The 19611-nt window shown below is 36.6% G+C and overlaps 1 protein-coding gene across 1 annotated transcript; it reads right to left on the bottom strand.

Annotated features, from left to right (window-relative positions):
• Positions 1 to 15200: 15200 nt before the first annotated feature.
• On the bottom strand, positions 15201 to 19310 carry rragca (Ras-related GTP binding Ca). Its single transcript, XM_055163340.1, has 3 exons — positions 19114 to 19310; positions 18356 to 18504; positions 15201 to 17730 (listed from the first exon to the last, which is right to left on the bottom strand). Exons 1-3 carry the CDS (start codon positions 19293 to 19295, stop codon positions 17576 to 17578), a joined length of 486 nt encoding a protein of 161 aa, XP_055019315.1. The 5' UTR covers positions 19296 to 19310; the 3' UTR covers positions 15201 to 17575.
• Between the last annotated feature and the right edge of the window lie 301 nt (positions 19311 to 19611).

Genomic DNA, 19611 nt, shown 5'->3' with positions numbered 1-19611 from the left:
CTACTGAAGCCAACTACAATAGCATTAGCTGTTAATGTAAAAAGCTAAAGCTAAGTTAACTTATGAGTCCCGTTCAATTGTATGCAAAAACAAGGAACATATCACTAGACGTTTATGATGGGTAAAGTAACATGGAAATTATTTACTTATGATAGTGTTGCAACTGTAAAAAAGCACAGGCAGCACATTCTGCCTGCGCAGCAGTCTACAATGAAATGCGCAACAGGAAACAGCATGTAGGTCTATGTACTTTTTTAAATTTTGCAATTAAATACATTTGTTTTGACTAGGGTTAGTGATGTAACGTTCCGTATCGAGGCTTCGAAGCGTGTGTTGAGTAGAGGAGGGGGCGTTTCCGCGATGCGTGTATCGAGCCTTGTTTCATTTAAAGGAGGGGCTGAAAATGATGACGTCCGTAGCCTCGCTGCCCGGCTGTACCACGTGACTGATTCAGGAAGTGGTTCGGATTTTGCTGCGATTTCCATTTTCATAATTTTCAAATAATCATTTTCCATACTGCCAGTATATAGATACACAGTACACTGCCATCACTACAATATATGTGTTTTGCATACTTCTTTATTTTGCTGACAGTTTTATTCACAGGCTTTCTGCAAAACGTCACACAATTCAAATTCATGTCAACTGATATTTTTGTGTCCAGTAGATGTCCTGCTAGAGCAAATGAAGCTTCAAGAAGCTTTGCGCTAGAGGTAACCAATTGGATGAAAGGCTTCAATGCGTCATGAAGCTTCATTTGCCCATCACTAACTAGGGTGGACCAGTCCCTCTTTACCCGGGACAGTCCCAGTTTTGAGTCCTGTGTTCCCTGTCCCAGCAGATTTATCCAAAAAAAAAAAAAAAAAAAAACAGGTTGGTCCCAGTTTTTAAAATAAAATTTGTCCAAGGTGTCCCTATTTTTGACCAATTTGATATCCTCCAACACTAAAGAGATGCATAAATTGTCACTCCTTTAGATAATTTTTTATTTTATTTTTTTCAGGCTTTTGGTCTCTGCTTAAATAATTTTTCAGATTTTTTTTTTTTCTTGCACTTCATTTTCCATTTACCTTTTGCCAATGGAAAGTTCACAGATAACTCATAGTCTAATAAATAACTTGCCTGGCAAGTCCAGAATGTCAGAATGAAAGAAGTGTGTATTTTCATTGTCATAGTTTTACTTCTGTTGAGCTCTCTTGCAGAGATCCTGCACACTAGAACGAAGCACATGACAGTTAAAAAGCTATTTAAGAAGAGTAGTGAGAGGAGGCTGTGGATAAGCTAGGGATGATGAGTTGAGAGACTTTTGGAAAACACCACAAAAAGGGAAAAAAGAACAAAAACAGTGAGTGAAAGAATGTAATATTAAGATCCTAGAGACAGCATTCTGGAGTCTTGTGGTGCCATTTGAATACAAGGGCAGTAGCAGCTGGAGTGTATGTCGAACATCTCTGCACTTCACACGGCATCACTATCAGGAGAGCACCGCGCTGTAGTACACTGCTGGAGTCTGTCTGCTGCCTCGCCAGACCAGCAGGAGTGTGCGTGTGTGTGAGCATGTGCATGTGCATTAACTTGTGCGTGTGTGTGTGCCCGTGGTTCTCATTACTCAGGTATATTGTAATGCGCTTTCTTACCATATAGGACCCATGGTGTTCCCACCCTTGACTTACCGTAAAGGAAAGGACCAGCCTCACCTGTATTCTGTATGCATTAGGAACCACACATCACGTTTCCAATCTAGACCTCAGCACTAGCTTGGGTTCTCCCTAGTAAGACTGTGGAATTGTAACAGAATATGCAGAGAAAGAGAGAGCAAAAGAGAGAGAGAGAAAGAGAGACAGACAGGCAGACAGAGAGAGAGAGAAAGAGAGAGAGAGGGAGAGAGGTTTAAAAATACCTATTCTGCTGTTCTGTGCTAAGTTGTGTTATGAGAAAGTGCAGGGCCAGACAGCAGGGTCATTATCATGGCTGCTGACTGAGAGAGAGAGAGAAAAAAGAGAGGGATGGGTCCCAGGGAGGAGTGAAGGTAGCAAGGAGCCAAGAAACTACGAGAAAGTTATTCACACCACACAGACTCATTTGGTATTCTCCAGTGACTTCTGATTATGACAGGGATTCCTAAAGTTTAACATTTGTAAAAACTACATTGAGCAAGAATGATTCCACAGTGACATAAAAAGTGATTACATTGGAGTATAATATAATATAGACTTTACTTAATATTTTTGTCCAGCTCTTGAAAGGAAAGGAGACAGCAGAGAATAGAAATAAGAATATTATCAACACCTGTAATACTTAAGATATCCAGTGTTACATAATTGAGAATATCTTGTCTTTGATACAATACAAAAATGTTTTCAAATATAGCTAGTGTTGGGAAGTAACTGAATTTATGTACCGAAAATACATATTCTGAATACAAAGTTTGAGTATCTGTATTCCGGTACAGTTTCTTCTTCATTTGATGGTACTTTTCTAAAATCAAAGGAATACATGGCAGTATCTCATCAGACTATTTAGGCCTCAAACTGTGCAGAACTAGTGAGAAAACTAGAAAACACCACTTTTATAGCATGTGCAAGTGTGATTTTTCCTCCTCTTTTCAGACATAAATAAATGCATAACAAACAGTGAAACAGATATGAAGCTGTTTTAATCTTAGGGGTAATTTTAATGCAACTCTGAGTGAAAGTATTCTAAGTATTCAGAATACAGTACACTGATTGTTCCATGTATCAGAATACATTAGAAAATACATTTTAATGCAGGTATTCAGTATTCAGTATTATGTATTTATTCTCAAAGTATTCTTCCTAGCACTGAATATAGCAAAAGACCTGATTAAACTCAAAGCTAAGTGTTATATCTGCACATTTGTGGTTCAGGCTACTTCAATTTCAGGTGAATTCAGGAAAAAAGTGGTTTTATGGATCAAAAATACTCAGAACAGGCATTCTAATTGTGAGCAGGCTTGCTTCTCAACAAATCTGACCTGTAACTTGGTCTGGTTTATGCTCTATGGAGGCAGAAAGGCTTAATACCATACTGTGAAACATTCCAGACAAAGCAATAACATTTCCAAAAGCGCTGGATGGACTCTCTACCAGAAAAGTTACACAATGCACCTTTTTTAAAGCACTACATGTTTCCAGTATGGACACCCTTAACATTTTGTAAAGTTCTGTCAACACATTATTTTCTAATATCATAAAACAAAAGAAAGCACAACTCAATATGCACTGTTATATTTTTCCATATGTATTTCCGACACCATATCTCTGTGTCCATTCTAATTGAGTCAGTCATTGTGGACACTTACTGTTCTGACTGCAGGATATTTCTTTCAAATGTGCCATTATCTGCAAATGCCCCCGGACTCCACTCCATCATGTTTAAGTCCACTTGTGCACCACATCCTCTCAGGCCGTTCTGATGGCCATTACAAGCCCAGCCCGCGCAGCCAACACCAAAAGGCCTGTTTATTGTGCTAATAGCCGCTGCTTCTGTATTCTGCTGCAGTGGCCCTTAAAGACGATAAATCAAGAAAAATAAAAGTGGGTTGGCCAAAGGGCATGTTTGGACAACAAAGAGGGAATATAGAGGAGCCATACATTAAGGAAAAGGCTGCTCTGCTTATGTCTTGAAAAAGTGCGAGAAGTACGCAAAAGTATACAGAAGTACTTAATGATTTACTTCTTTCTTGTGAAAATTACATTGTAATGGTGGAAGACATACTCAAAATGTATTTTCAAGTGAAGCATCATTTCAGATCATATTGAGAAGTACACTTCTCAAATCTGTACTCAAGTAAAACTATGAGTAGCTCTTCAAACATAAACATGTAAGTACAGTATATAAAATTGCTGCAAACACAGCATTTGGATTTCTATATTATGTAGGCCTAGAATGACATGATCACTTTTTTCCACTGTTGTGAGATAAGAGCTTTAATTTTAAAATAGGAACATCTCACAATCTGAGGTATTGATGATGGTAATTCAAAAGTGTTAATTGTAAGTACTGGTCTAATTAAAGTTGGTTATCTCTAAAGTTGAGCTCCATAGACTAGACAGGCAGTGAGGCTATAGTTTGCAGGCAGGTGGCAGCTCACCTCAGCCATCACTGTCTGTCACTGTGGAGACTTGATGAGCTATTTTGGAGTTTTTGCCTGATCCTGTCCAACCTGGTACACCTTCTCTGCAACTGCTGCAACCCTTTTCCAATTCTTGTACTATTTAAGTATCAATTGTGGGTGTTCCAAGTCCTTGACAATGCTTAAATGCATTAAAAGTTGGGTTTGTAAGGTTTGAGAGCAGCAAGTTCTTGGTAAACTTACTTTTTACAACATATTGTTGTAAAGTTTTTGACTATGAACAAGTAGAATGATGGAATTTTGACAAGGTATGAAGATAAATATAACGTAAAAATAAATAAATAAATAAAAACATAAGTAAATACAGTATACACAGTGTAGTGCAGTGTATTTCGACTGATGTTGTAGAACAAAACCAACGACAAGATCATGATGGATTCAACATTTTGGGGGAAATTTAACATATTTGTTGTTATAACATCCATAGAACAAAACTAAAAAGTAAACCAAACAAAATGGTATTAGATCTAATATTCTACCATTCAACCACTTCACATGCAGTAGTGTTTCTCTTCTGTACTTGTTGGCATATGTTATTTTAGTTTACTTCCATATATTAGATGACCTGCAGTATCAGACAAATAAGGAAATTCATGAAAAGGAAATTTTGAAAAGTAGACCAAACCAAACCAAAACCAGAACTAGAATATTAACTTGTCATCATAAACAGACCTGGAGTTGTGTTTTGTTTCATTCACACATGTTTGAGTAACCCTTTATTACTGGTCTGTCTAGTTCTCCAAAGCACAACATGCTCTGTTTCACTTTGTGATGAAGTGGTAGTTTTCAAGTTAACAGCTACCCTTTACCAGTAGAGACAGACAATTCCAGGTGTGAAATCATCCAAATAATTCCATTGTGAAGGTGTATGGACTTTGAAAACACAGTGGATCACTTCCTGTATTACCACATGACATCACAAGGTGAAAGCATCTTTTCAGTTTGAGAGAACTCAGCCAAAACATGTTGAATTTGTGTGTGAATCAAACAACTCAACTCCAGGTATGTTTATGATGAGTAAACAACATAGTAACATAGATAAGAAAGCATTGTAATATGGGCCCTTCACGTGCTGCAATTTAGTGTTCTCAAGAAATGCAAACTAAACAATATCTTAGCCTTGATTATTGTAAATTCTATGTTGTAATCTACTATAATCTATATACCTAAGCATCTCAGTTAAGATAAGTAAAGCAGCATCATCCCACGTCATAAGCGCGTGCGTCCTCTTCACTAATGAGAGCGCGAGATGTGAGTGAACCTTGATTAGTCTGGCAGCCTCAGTGTCAGACGCACAGCACGACTCCTCCTGTGTCTGTGTGGCTGGATATGTGTAAATCCAACCATTTGTTCGCATGACATTTCTGCTCTTAACCCCATTTTTTTTTTTTTTTTTACTGTTTCACATTTCCTCTTTTACACTAAGCTCTCCAAACTTGGCTGCGTGCGTTCGCTCAGTCTGGTAAATGACTGCAGGGCCTGACAATCCACTGTCAGCGCGCGCCGACACACTCAATAAAACTGTCCCATGTCACCGCGCTACACTGGCTAAACCTCACTTTTCTTATCCCACTAAAATGACTGCTTAACAGCCCCGTGCTCTGCTCTTTGCCAATTCAGACGTGCCCCACCCCATATAGCCCCTGCACCACACCCTGAGACCGTTTTTTTTTTTTTGGCTCTTCAAATGACCAGAATATCCTGCATATTTATGGCCATAGTGAAAATTTACCCTATATTTCCAAAAGCAAGTGATGGGTGACTGATCCGGGCGTCTCACCGGAACCAAGCGGTCGTAGGCTGTAGTCAAATACGCACGTTGCATACAAAGCGCATGCATGAGGCGAAGCGTGCATGGCTCATACAAGTGTTACCAAGAAAACTGTCTCCGCGATAATCCACTGGCTCCCTCCGTCGCGTTGGCTCCGGGTGCATGTAGGGCCTCCACGCTGGCTGGTCCTCTCACGTGCACTCCTTCTTGTGTGTGGTGAGTCCGGGCTGGGTTGTGTCAGTGGTGGATGAAGTACTCCAGTTTTGTTACTCAAGTAAAAATGCAGATACAAAGGTAAAAAGTTACTCAAGTAATCACAAGAAAAAAACCTATTCAAGTAAAATTATTAAAATAGGTGTTTAAAAATGTACTTAATTTGTTAAAATGTAGTGGTACCAATAAAAAAGTTACATATATTCATAGTATCTTATACTTTCTGTTGGCTGGATGTCAGGATCTTACTACAAACATGGTAAAATAATCCCTAAACTCATTTAAGAAGCACTTTTTACTTTTCAGTCCAGTTCAAAAAATGTAGTAAAATAGAAAGATACCAGCTTTCAAATGTAAAGAAGTAAAAGTAAAAAGTATCCACTGTAAAATGTACTTAAGTAAAGTACAGATACCTAAAAATCCTACTACGTGTACTTCATTACCTTCCACCACTGGTCTGTATGGGGGCTGGGATAATAGCATGTGTAGCAGATCTTTTTGTCCTGGGATAGCTGGGCGCTGTTGGTCCCATTAACTGGCTGCTATTGCTGCTGGTCTGGCTGTGCTACGGTCCATTGACACAGAATACAAGAGATGGTAATGTTCCTTTACCTGACTCACATTTTTCCATATTATCTCACCAACATGTGCAGAAAAGTAGGAACAGGTATAAAAAATCAGCAAATGTCTTACAAATATAGAACAACATGGGCCAAATATCACATTTTGGTTAAAGGATAGCATATCGGAACACGTAAGAACAGAACCAAAGGAACCATCCAAGAACTGCGGCACCTAAAACATATGAAAGAAAAGAGTTGGTGATGCATAGCCTGTATCTTTTCAGAATAAAATCGGAACACATCAGAATAAAATATGAACACATCAGAACAGAACCAAAGGAACCATCCAAGAACTGCAGCACCTTAAACATTTGAAAAAAACATCTGAAAGAAAGTTTGCGATATTAAACTATAAAATTGTAACATTACTTACATTTCTTTCTAAGTATATTTTAATATGAAGTTAGAGTTAGTGTGTAATGTACTAAACTCAAAAGTGTTTGTTTCTCATGTGGCATTGTATCAAAAGTTAAAGGTGCACTATGTAACTTTTTAGGTAGAGGGTCCACAAACTATACTTGCCATTGAGATGTCAGTGTTTTGCCTGGAATGTTCCGCAGTGTGCCATAAAATGTATCTTATTATTAGGAAATTAGAAGTATTTTTATTGCTCAAAAATACCTTAAAAACATACATTCTCATTGTCAGCATAGTCGCCTCTCCACAGATCTGACCTGTAATTTGGCTTTGTTCTTTGGAAATGGGTATGTTTAATTAGCCAAGCTGGCGCCACCTAGTGCCTCCACTCAATTTCATTTCTCTCCAGTGACTAGGTCAAGAATCAAAATACACTAGATGGTTTGCAAGAACCCCGGAAGTGCGAGTCCGGGCACCAGCCAATCAGAGAAGAGCCATACAATATGTGTTGGAAATGATTCTCAAGATCAAGGATTTAAACAAACACAACAAAGAGAATGTTTGATGAATTTTATCAAGGGGAAAGATGTTATTGCCCTTCTTCCTACTGGATTTGGGAAAAGTTTAATATACCAGTTAACCCTGTTAGCGGCGCATTACATACATCACAATTAAATAACAGCAATTGGTTAAAGAAAAAAAGTACCCGCCTACCATCAAGCGAACGAATTCTAATGCTGTGAAGTCAGATGGTTTCCACGAAGTGAAACCGGCTGATGAATCAGGCAAATGTTAAATGCTGTGCTGTAGAAAATTCCAGGCAAAGCAAAGACATCTCCATGGAAACAAGCAGTTGCGCGACCCTCCACTAAAAAAGTTACACATTGCACCTTTAAGTAAAAGTAATTTGATTAGGAGAAGTTTGAAAAAAGAAAGTCAATGTTGGGGAGGAGCTTCATTATACAACATGTATGTACAACTATATGTTATTGTCCACATTTTATTGTGGTTGGACCAAAGTCTAACTGGGAGATCATGGAACATTTGTATTGACAGTGACTCCCTGTACCTCACTTTCACAACATCTGAACAAAATATTGTGCTAACCATGCATAATTTGTAACAATACAGGTTTTGAGTCAATGAATAGTATAATACATGTACACAGCATATGGAAAAAGTCCTACAAGAGAAAATATTGTGAATTGAAATCTTATTGTTATTGTGTGTTCTATATTCTTGAAGGTCCAAGCATTTAATATTGAAGTATAGTAAAGGGGTAGTATGTAATGTCAGGAAGTAAGGACACATATGCAAATGATGTATATTGTATGGGGTGTTTTTTTGTCTCTTCTTTTCTATTTTCCTCATATATTTGCAATTGTAAGTCATCTCTCTTACAGCATACTGATTTACCATTTCCTTTCACATGTTCTACATTTGATTCTTGATACTGGTTCAAAAAGTAGTGATCACTTTTTTCATATACCTATCACTCACATCTGTGCAACCTTTTTAAATAGCAAGGCTAGTCATTCAAACAGGACTTTTCCATTATGTTTTCTTTCTTTTTTTTTCTTTTGGATTTGGGGAACATAACAAATTGTTAAATGTAAAATATCCAGGAATGAAAAGAAGCACATTCTGAATTACTTTGTGTACAAATTGTGCTATACAAATAAATTTGCCTTGCCTTGTAACAAATAACAAAATTCAATCTTTTGACATAATTGGACAGAAAAATGAAAAATGTTACCAAACTAATGTTATCATGATACCAAAGATGCAAAATCGATTTCAATACTAAGGAATAGGGAACCACCGATACAATACTGGGATCAGATATCAGTTTTAAGATATTGGTTCAGTTGATATTACACCAACAGACCAAAATGGGATAACGATTTACTGGTCAGTGTTGGCTTAAACATCTCGTAATGTAGAATTTGTATTTTTTCAAAGCTGCTGAAATAATATCATCAACCTCTACCTGATGACCTCATTGTTTGATATCAGCAGATACTTAAAGATAGTATCAACATCGGTGCATCCCTACGAAGAAATAGATTCAGTACTGATTCCGATATCCAGTGATGATAAAAAACGATCTTTATTTAGACTATACCTTATCATTTTCAATATTATATTGTAGTACTTTCTTTAATATTCCCATGTGACCTTATATCTGTATAATCCCTTAGATGTCCAGGTAGGATCCATAGTGGTCCATGGGTGTATACTAGTCTACTGTATGTTGTCTTATACTTGTTCTGACACAGCTCAAGATCATTCTAAAGCTATTCAGAACTTTTTACAATCAGTATTTACTCAAATGATCAAGTTTCAGTGATTAGTATCTGATTTGCAATACTTCTGACAACCCTACACCCAAATCAATCAAATAACAATAAAACAATTACTACATAGTGAATATTGTATACATACAATATAAAGATGTAGCTTTGTGTTGTCTTGAAACACAAACATACCAGCGGCTCTGATCAGTGGCCTTAATTATATTCATACACGGGATTGTAATAACCCAAATGAATTCTGTGTTACATCTGTCACATATTTGAGACATCTCACTAAGTAACGTCATTTGGGCCCTCGTCGTTCATAAGCACGCCTAATAAAATGTAAAGATGGAAGATAATACACAGTGGAGTTTTATTAAGAATGTAATGGCAATGTCTGTGTTGCAATGCTATGCAGATAGGACAGAGGAAGAAGAGAAGATGTGAGCGTGACATAAGGCAAAGCAATGTCCCGGAATAGATCTTTATTTAGGTGTACTACATATACTTGGATTTTGTTGTTAATGATGGGGAAAGTTGGTAGAGCAAATGTGCAGAGGATGCCACATTATAATGCTTTATAATTGTGTAATAACTACACTATTTACTGCCTTAATAAAGCATTAAGCATTATAACTACTATTATTAATTCAAGTGTATCCAATAGGTTTTTATGTTTTTCTAATTTGATAATATATTTAGTTACAGAATACCAAATATTTGCACTGAAATGTATTTTGTAACTTATTGTGATACATGATCCAATCAGAGTACCGTATTCTGAATCTTAGAATACTTTTATATCAAGTTGCATTTAAATAATGTAAAGATCTAAAATGGTATTCATAACAGCTTAATATTTGTTTCACTGTTTTTAACGCATTTCCTATTGGAGATGGAAAAATCTCACATTCACTCACCACATGAACAATGTTTAATATTTTTCTCACTGATTCTGTGCAGTTTGAAGTCTAAATTGTTTGATGAAGTACCACCATGTATTCCTTTGATTTTAGAAAATTAACAGTTTTTTGAATACTACCAAATGAAAAAGTAACTTTTGTATTCAGAATATGCATATCTGGTACATGTATTCAGTTACTTCCCAACACTTACCATCGTTTTATGTTATAAGTGGCAGTTTGTGGAAAAAAGTTGAAAACAAAAATACAAAAATACAGAAAGCAGTGAGTTTTAAAACAAAATCCATCTACCTATGTTATCAAAAGGGAAGATCCATCCAAAATGTAGGGACAATTTAGGCAAAAGAAAGCCATTTTTGTCACAGTTCAAACCTTCATTCAACACAACAATTGAAATAATTTTTATTAGTCCAATCATAAATACTGTTGTGTGAATTAGGTGAGCTTTGGCCCTTGTTAGTTTTTATTGTTGCTGGGTAACAGTTATGAATTTATCTCTACAGATTTGCTCCCCTTGTCTTACCAGGAAGTTAAATATTAAATGTCATAAAAACTGTCAAACTAAAGAAAACTAGCAAAGTTTAAGGAAATAAATACAATATGGTTAAAGATGTTTTAATGAAACGTGTAGTCTAATCTGTCATATGCATTTTAAGTAGTTACAAAACGTGAATCATTCTTAATAAACAATTTGTACATGAGTAGTTAAGTCTGTCTTCATGCTTTATTTGCACTAATTAAGATGTAGTGATTATAAAGTGAAACCTGAAAAAAATATGTTATTATAAGTACTTTTCTCCTAAAAGTTCTTTGTTTTTCTTTAATCAAAACAACTCTTTGCAGAATTTCTGTAGTTGCAGATTTGTATGTGGTCTGCACTGAGGAGTCAGACTTCGGTGAAGGACGAGACACCAAACGACAGTCAACAGCCCCATCTACAGGCAGCAAGAAGTCATAGCAATCACGCCATCTACACAAATAAAGGTGCACTGTGTAACTTTTTGCGAGGAGGGTTCGCCACCTACTTTTACCCACTGAGAAGTTATTGCTTTGCCTGAAATGTTCCACAGTATGACATTAAACTTATATTACTTGTATTTATTCACTTACTGGGGATTTTACTGATTTGAAAAACATCCATTCTTACTGAGAACAGGGTCATGTATCCACAGATCTAACCTGTAACTTGGCCTAGTAGTGTCACCTGTTTAACTTCATGGAGATAGATGTTTAATGCCGCACTATGGGACATCTCAGCAATAGCATTTCCAAGGAGACAAGCAGATGACCTTCCACCAGAAAAGTCTGTTGATTGTTTTTGATGTGATAACAATGCATATAACAGATGTATAAATATGAGTGGTGGAGGGTAATGAAATATACAGCTAAAATGCTAAAGTAAAGAACAGATACCTTAAAAGGTTACTTAAGATAGTTTTACAGTTGATACTTTTTGCTTTTACTTTACTACACCTGAGAGCATGCATCTGTACTTTCTACTCCACTACATTTTAGATCTGGACTGAAAAATAAAAAGTACTTTCCTTGGTGTGGTTTGAGACCTGCTGAAATGACTAAGACCTATTTTTAGCACCATGACTACTTCCTGTAGATTAGAGACTAGAATGGAACAAACCAACTACAAAAAGTGTTTCATTCTGCAATGTATTTAGCTCATGATTTTTTAATGATAATGTATAGTCAGAATATTTTAGGGGAGAGAATTCAGCTTTAGGGTTTTTGTGACAGTGGCAAATTTGTTTCAACACGATTGTTTATTGCCTAAAAATGTCCTTTTCAATAATGTATCTATCTCCCTCGCTTTTATTTTCCAGCAATCTACTATCACTTCACTTCATGTGTTATCTTGATGGGCCTATCTGAAAACAAGGAATCCTATCAGCCCTGACATCACTTAAGAAAACTAATGAATTTTTTAAAACTATTCATGAACAGTGGTGAAAGAAGTACTCAGTTTTTGTAAAAGTGCAGATACTCGTGCAAAACTTGTACTTCAGTAAAAATATTAAAGTACCCATTTGAAACTGTACTGAAAGAGTAAAAAGTATTTTGCCCATATTTGTGCAGGTCTTTGATCTAGTGATTTTAATAAAGATTTGCTAAATTTTGTTCAACAAAAACAACAAGCAGTTTTTATTTGTATATTTTTGTTGACTCAGACTATGAATGTTTTCAAAATAAACCCTCAGCCTTTCAGCAGGTCTCAATTTATAGTTAAAAATATTCTTAGTTTTCAGTTCTGTTCAAAAATGTGTTGGAGTATAAAGTACAGACACCTTCTCTCAAATGTAGTAGAGTAAAAGTACTTCATTTTGTTTAGTCACTGCTCATAGAATAGTGTCTCTGTGGAAATGTTATTGCTTTGTTCTGAATGTTCCACAGTATAGATTAAACCTAGATGGAAATGTTTAAAGTCATACCATGGAACATTCCAGGGAAAGCAATAACATCTCCATGAGGACAAGCAGGTAGCAAACCGAAGAAAATTATAGTGCACCTTTAAGTAAAACAGAGATACTTAAAATTATACTTGGTCTACTTTAATACTTTTACTTCATTACGTTCCACCACTGCTCATGAAATAATTAAAGTCCTCCTTAGATGTGATGATACAAGGTGCGTGTCTATGTATTTTAGCATGGCCTTTAGCCCCGAACAATCCTCCTAATGCTGTTTATTTGTCCAAACAAGCTGTGCACTTGATCCACTGACCTTCAGCACATCATAGACACAGCTTCCTCTGAATATGAAGCGACTCCACATCAGTAAACAATGCGCCTGACAGCCCTAACCTCAGTGCCATTAGCCCATTGGAGATACCACAGTTTGCCTTAATTCACCATCTTTCACGGTGTCAGACTTTATATTCCTTGGCATGGCCCGGCTACATGTGGACGCATAATTTAACGCAAATTAGCGCCTCTTTGAGTAAGCATCAAAGCGCGGCGGCTAAGGTTGGAGGAGAGTTTAAGGAACCGCGGGGAAACCATCGACAGGATTAATACGAGAGATTTTTAGAAGAAATTACTGGCTTAATGAAGTGGATAAAAAAGCTGTCAGTGTTTTATTGCATCTAAATTGTGTGGAAGTGGTGTTTAGCTGTCTCGCGTTCTCCTCGCATAATGGCTCGTGACAGTGGCTCTGAGGCTTATTTAACTTAACTGCTGAATAACATGCGTGGAGGAGCTATTCATCCACTTGTTTTTAGACGCGCTAAAACAATAACGCAGCTCTTCCTCCCTCCTCTGGTTCATTAAAGGTCCTATATTACGCAAAATGGACTCTTGTGAGATTTTAGCCGTGCTGGAATGTTGTTATCTCATCAAAAACATACCTGAAGTGTTTTGTTTCATTCACACGTTTGCGTAATTCTGCATTATCAGTCTGTCTACATCTCCACCTTGTGATGTCATGAAGTTATGAGCTACTTTTTACCTTTTGTTTAGCTGAGATTAGAAATTCCAGGGTGAGGTTATCCAGATGATTCTAATGCACGTGTGTGGAGTTTAAAAACACAGTGGAGCGAGCAAAAGGAAACGGTGGATTGAATATATAAATAATGTAAGACAAGACTCTGTTTGACCCATTACAGTACTTTGCTTTTCTTGCAATTGGTTGTAATAAATAAATTATTATTATTATTATTATTATTATTTAATTAATTAATTAATTCTTTGTAAGCATCAAAGGTGCACCAGCATGTCGTACTGTATTTGCCTTTTTCATACAACTTAAAAAAAAGAAAAAAAAAAAGAGAAAAATAAGCAATTATTTTAAAAAAACAAACAAAAAAAAACAAAGAAACACAGTGGAGCACTTCCTGTATTACCACATGACGTGTGTGTTTCCATCTCTCAAAAAACAAAACAAAACAAACAAAAAAACTGCCTAAATATGCAGGATTTGAGTTAAATATGTGTGAATGAGAAAAAAAACAACCTCAAGTATGTTTTTGATGAAGAAACAGCATTTTAACATAGAAAAAGAGTAATAATATGGGCCCTTTAATGGCATACCCACAACAGTCTGCTCAAGGAAACTGACAAATATGTGAAATGCCTTTGGATCGGACTGCACAACAAATTAGTAAAGATTTAAAAGGCAATGGTTACTGTTCTGTATCTAGACAAACTAACTGTGACTTAAGTTACAAATGAGCTTTGACCTTAAACCTGTTTCATCAATACTGTGGAAATCCTACTCACTGTTACGCTATTTATGCAAATGTATGCGGAGTGTGGAGTAGGATGTTAACAACTCGCATTTACTTAAAGGGACCATATTAGGCCATTTTCTGATCTATGTTATGTTGTTTCCTCATCACAAACATACCCAGAGCTGAGTTTTGTTTCATTCACATGTTTAACACACAAACCTTGTATATTTAGATTCTTCTCTCAAACTGAAAATACTCTGTTCCACTCTGTGATGTCATGTGGTAATACAGGAAGTGCTCCACTATGTTTTAAATTCCACACATCTTCACTAGAATCATTTGCAAACCAGTCGTTGCCAATCTCTACTACAAAAGGTGTTGCTTGAGTAGCTGTTGACTTGAGTACTACCGCTTCGACTACTACTATGTACTAAGCAACTATTACTGTTTTTGATGAGGTAACATTATAACATCGCTTAAAGCTCACAAGAGTCAGCTGTGTGTAATATAGGACCTTTAAAGATAATTTATAATATACAATAAAGCAACAAATAATGCATGCATACTGTAAACATAAGAACTGGAGACAGTTCATGAGAAAAAGACTCCAACAAACTCATTTTCTAAAGCACACCTGTAGCACCATCTTGTGGAGGGACACAGCAATTTCAAATGACAACTACTGAGTGAGAAATTTAATTGATTTATTTCACACAGTAGAGCATCACAGACACATGAAGTCAATTCATTGCAGTTTGGTTGTGCAAGTGCTTGTGACTACAGAGTTTTTACATGATCCAAGTTAGATATATTCTGTCCAAGCTGAAACATATGCGTTATCCCTGATATAAAAGAAATATGCATATATAAAATAGTAGTAGTGGCAAAGTAGTCATCTCATGTCACTTTGTTAGTCTACTTCCTAGGCCTGTCACAATAATATATATGAAAGCTGGAATATGTTTTAGGGTCAGTATTTATTGTGTGTACTTTTTTTTTTCGCGAATGGGACATTTTTGGTTATTTTTTGGCTATATTATAAGATTGAAGCTGTCAGAAGGTTAAATTAGTAACTTCTATGCCTCATTACAGATGTAAAATAAGTACTTAAAAAGATGCATTGTGTGACTTTTCTGGTGGTGGGTAAGTCACCTCTTTGTTTCTATAGATATGTCATTGAGTGGAATGTTCCACAGTATGACATTAAACAGATCTACAGTACATATATTCAATTACAGGTGGTTTTATAGCTCAAAAATACCTAGAAAAACAGGCATTCTGACTGAGCGGGGTTGCTTCTCTACAGGTCTGACCTGTAACTTGGTATGGTTTGGTCTCTATGAAGATGGAAAGGTTTAATACCATACTGGGAAACATTCCAGACAAAGCAATAACATTTTCCTGGAGAAAATAATTTGTCGGACCCTTCATAAGAAAAGTTACAAATGCACCTTTAAGTGATTCTTTATGTTTATTTATTCTCATAGTTTTTTTTAACAATATTGTACTTTTAGAATAGTTTTGTAGTTTAAATCAGCTCTTGGATGTTGTGTCAATGGCATAAATGAGTGTAAAAATGATTGTTTATTATCTATTTACTTCAAAATGTGTTACTGTGACAGGCCTGCTACTACAGCCTTTGGAACTACGTGAGCAGTGTTGTGGTCATTAGAAGCAGACTTCACGCTTGCATGCTTGGAATGAATACAAAACCTGTTTCTAATTTGGGCGTGTTAGAAATGATAGGAGAGCATGCAAAATGGATACTGCACATTATTTTTATTTCATTAGATTCCAAACCTATTTTAATTTGTAGTATTTGTAATTGCATTCACAACTAATGGCAGTGCTTTTCGTAAGTCTCCATCAGAAAGCAGTTTAGTGAATTTTTAAAGGACCCATATTACACCGTTTTCTGATTTATGTTATGTTGTTTTCTCATCACAAACATACCTGGAATTGTGTTTGATTCATTCACATGTTTAAACACACACACACTCTGCATATTTAGGCTGAATTCTTCTCTCAAACCTAAAAAAAACTCTGTTCCAGTTTGTGATGTCATGCAGTAATACAGGAAGTCCTCCAGTGAGTGTATTTTTTACTCCATACACCTTCACTGAAATCATTTGTAGAATTTCAGCCCTGGAATTGACTATCTCTACTGAACAAAAGGTTAATAGGTAGCTGTAAACTTGAAAACTACCACTATATGATATCACAAGGTGGAACTGAGTATTTCGAGCTTTAGAGATGTGCACAGACTAATAATAAAGATTTACTCAACCAAGTGTGAATGAAACAAAACAACTTCAGGTATATTTTTGAGGAGGTAGAAATATTCTAACATGGCTTAAAGCTCACAAGAATCAATTTTGTGCATTATAGGACCTTTAATGTAGCCAAGTTATGATCAGTAAGTGCATTGGAAAGACAGTAGAATGAATACTGTTTTAAATCCTCTTGAATAGTCTCTCAAAATGTCCAAACATACTTCCATTCACACAACAACTCAAGTGGGCATCTCAATCCCTTTTCAGGTCTCTCATATAATCTTCATTTCCCTTGACGAGTGAGACAAAAATAAGAATATGGAGCTGGTACAGGGCAGCATTCGTTCGGGTGGGCGGGTGAAGTGAGTGGTGATGGTGAGAGGAGAAGAAGCCTGCATTTGGACAGGCTTCATCTGCATAAGGCCATCTCTGAACACGAGAGCAACTCCTCCCTGTTTGTGTTCCTCCATCAGCACAGAAGTGGTCAGGATGTCCCAGAATGACATCACAGCTTGGCGAGAATGAGAAGTTTACAGCAGCAGTAAGGGAAGGTGTGTTTTTGTAGTCTTTTTTTTTGTTACCACACCTCATATTTCCTTGGTTACCAGAGAATTGGACCCTCCTTTCAGCCTAACCGTTCCGTGCTCCTGGGCTGGTGCCGTCTTGTTTGGGGTCACTTTAGGCACCCCATGCAGTCTCTGTCCTCCTTACAGGCTGTGGCCCCTTGTGAAGTCTCTCTCTTCCTCTTTGTGCATTGTTTGTATCAGTTCTTTTTGCAGGGTTGGTTAGACAGTGCTGCGTGGCGTCCCATTGAGGGCTACAGCCTTGGTGCAGGGCGAGCCCGGAGACTGAGGACCAACTGGACGCTGTGTGGACACGCCCACTTCAAACACTTCGTGGATGGCTTTCCGGAAACAATGGAAGTTGTAGTCTATCAAGCCTGAAAGAGAAGGACATGTATTTTTCTCCCTATTTCAATAAAAAAATTCTATTGCTTTAAAAATGAATTGATTATTAAAATTAGCCTCTCCTGTTTAAATGCGAGTGTCTGGGTATATGTCATTTCCATATTTCATTCTCTTACTTCTCTCACATCAGTTTAAAAATGTTTTGACCCCTGACAAACGCACTGGCATCCCTCACCATGCAATAAAAGACTTTTATATTTTTTGTCAGCGTGCCTTGGATTTGTACCTTACCCATTTTTAGATTATAAAGTTAGGGCCATTTTCTGCTGAAAAACAACGGAGTTTAGTGTTAATGATTTGTCAGCTGATTCAAGATTTGTCTTCATTTAGCACTAAATATTTCTCTCAAATGTTATTTATCCTGGATGTGTTTAAAATGTGAACAGAATTCTATTATTAAAACATATATACAGAAATCTAAACACAATGCTAGTTTTGTGTTTCCCAAAAAATGTCCTAGTCTTGTTGATAGTGACTAAAGAAGTTACCATGAGTCTACATATTTTTCGCAATGATAAAGCAGCTCTTAGGTTCAATAATGTGTTATTTTTCCATGTTGTGATGGAGTTTTGGGGTAAACAGAACAGTAGTCTTTACCTTTCCTTTCAAAGCTCTCTTCTCTCAGGATGCAGACAAGGGCCAGGAACTTCGTGACCTCCTTCAGATACAGCACTGTGGTGTTGTTGAGCTTGATGATGGCCATGGACTCTTTGTCATAGGCACTGCCACTGCCATCCTCCTTCAGACTGGAGGGCCACAGCAACATATGGAACACAACATAAGATCTTTTAGTTTCAGTTAGGTTAAAACCAAGCTAAAGAACAGTTCAGTTTTCACACAGACCTAAACACAACTTTAACTATATCAAATCATATGTGTTGGATCTTTACATTAAAATTTGTACATATACATTTTAATGAACTGACCCTGTTAGTAGATCAGATTATATATATAATATAGCTGTATAAATAACTAACCCACTAGCCGCCATGTTCCAAACAGGAAGTGAACATGTGCACAATTTCTGCTCCATCGACTTTACACTGAAAAATTGTCACCCCTCTCTCTGGAACTCCAACAGTGAGCTTTGTCAATTCGGTCTTAAAATGTTCATATTAACCTGCTTTACACTATTTTGTCCGTAAATTAATTCCTATTCCTAATATGGAACTTGACTCCAGATTTGCTCCATAAGTGCTCATATTACCATGAGGCCTTAAAAGTAAGTATTAAGTAAGACCATTCTAAAACTTTCTAGAAATGCCCAACTTCCTACCTGTGTTTTTTATTTCCTGTGTAAATACTAGTTTTACTATAGATTTTTTATTTTTTTTATAATCCCAGGTGTAACTCACCCGTATATACAGGAGACATCAATGACGACGTCGATCATGTCACAGCAGAGCTCATAGGACTGCATGTCCACTGGAGAACTGTCCGTTGCTATGTAGATTTTACTGACCACATCAAACAGAAAGGCCTTTTCTATCCCTGAATTCTGAAACACAAGAATAACCAAGTCAAAACTACATTTCATTTGTCATTCATTTACAACTTCTCAGAAGAGATCAGCAGATTTGCTTTGTTTTGTTTGTTTTTAACACAGAGCAGCCAATGGCCATCAATCTCTGAATGCTGATCTGTAGAGTCGATTTTTAGCATGTCCAAAAGTTTGATTATATAAAACTAATATAAACTTCAGGTCAGATCTGAGGACAAGTGACCCTGATCTCAGTAAGAGTATATGTTCTGTTTTCAAGACAATAAAATGTAATTTAATAAATTCAAGTAATATACATTTAAAGCAATACTGTGGAATGTTTCCGGCAGGTGATGTGTCCTCCCCCCAAAAA

This window comes from Boleophthalmus pectinirostris, unplaced genomic scaffold, assembly GCF_026225935.1.
Source record: "Boleophthalmus pectinirostris isolate CB_2022bp ecotype Guang Dong unplaced genomic scaffold, ASM2622593v1 HiC_scaffold_6, whole genome shotgun sequence".
NCBI lineage: Eukaryota > Metazoa > Chordata > Actinopteri > Gobiiformes > Gobiidae > Boleophthalmus > Boleophthalmus pectinirostris.
This window is presented reverse-complemented; position numbering and strand designations above follow the sequence as displayed.

What these genes read in the sequence shown, in the direction of transcription:
- rragca (XM_055163340.1), bottom strand. Translation starts at nt 19,295, where the DNA reads ATGAAATGTAGTTTTGACTTGGTTATTCTTGTGTTTCAGAATTCAGGG. An exon ending in GATGTCTCCTGTATATACGG is followed by an intron (nt 18,505 to 19,113) that starts GTGAGTTACACC and finishes GTGGCCCTCCAG; the next exon opens with TCTGAAGGAGGATGGCAGTG. An exon ending in AGAGAGCTTTGAAAGGAAAG is followed by an intron (nt 17,731 to 18,355) that starts GTAAAGACTACT and finishes CTTCTCTTTCAG; the next exon opens with GCTTGATAGACTACAACTTC.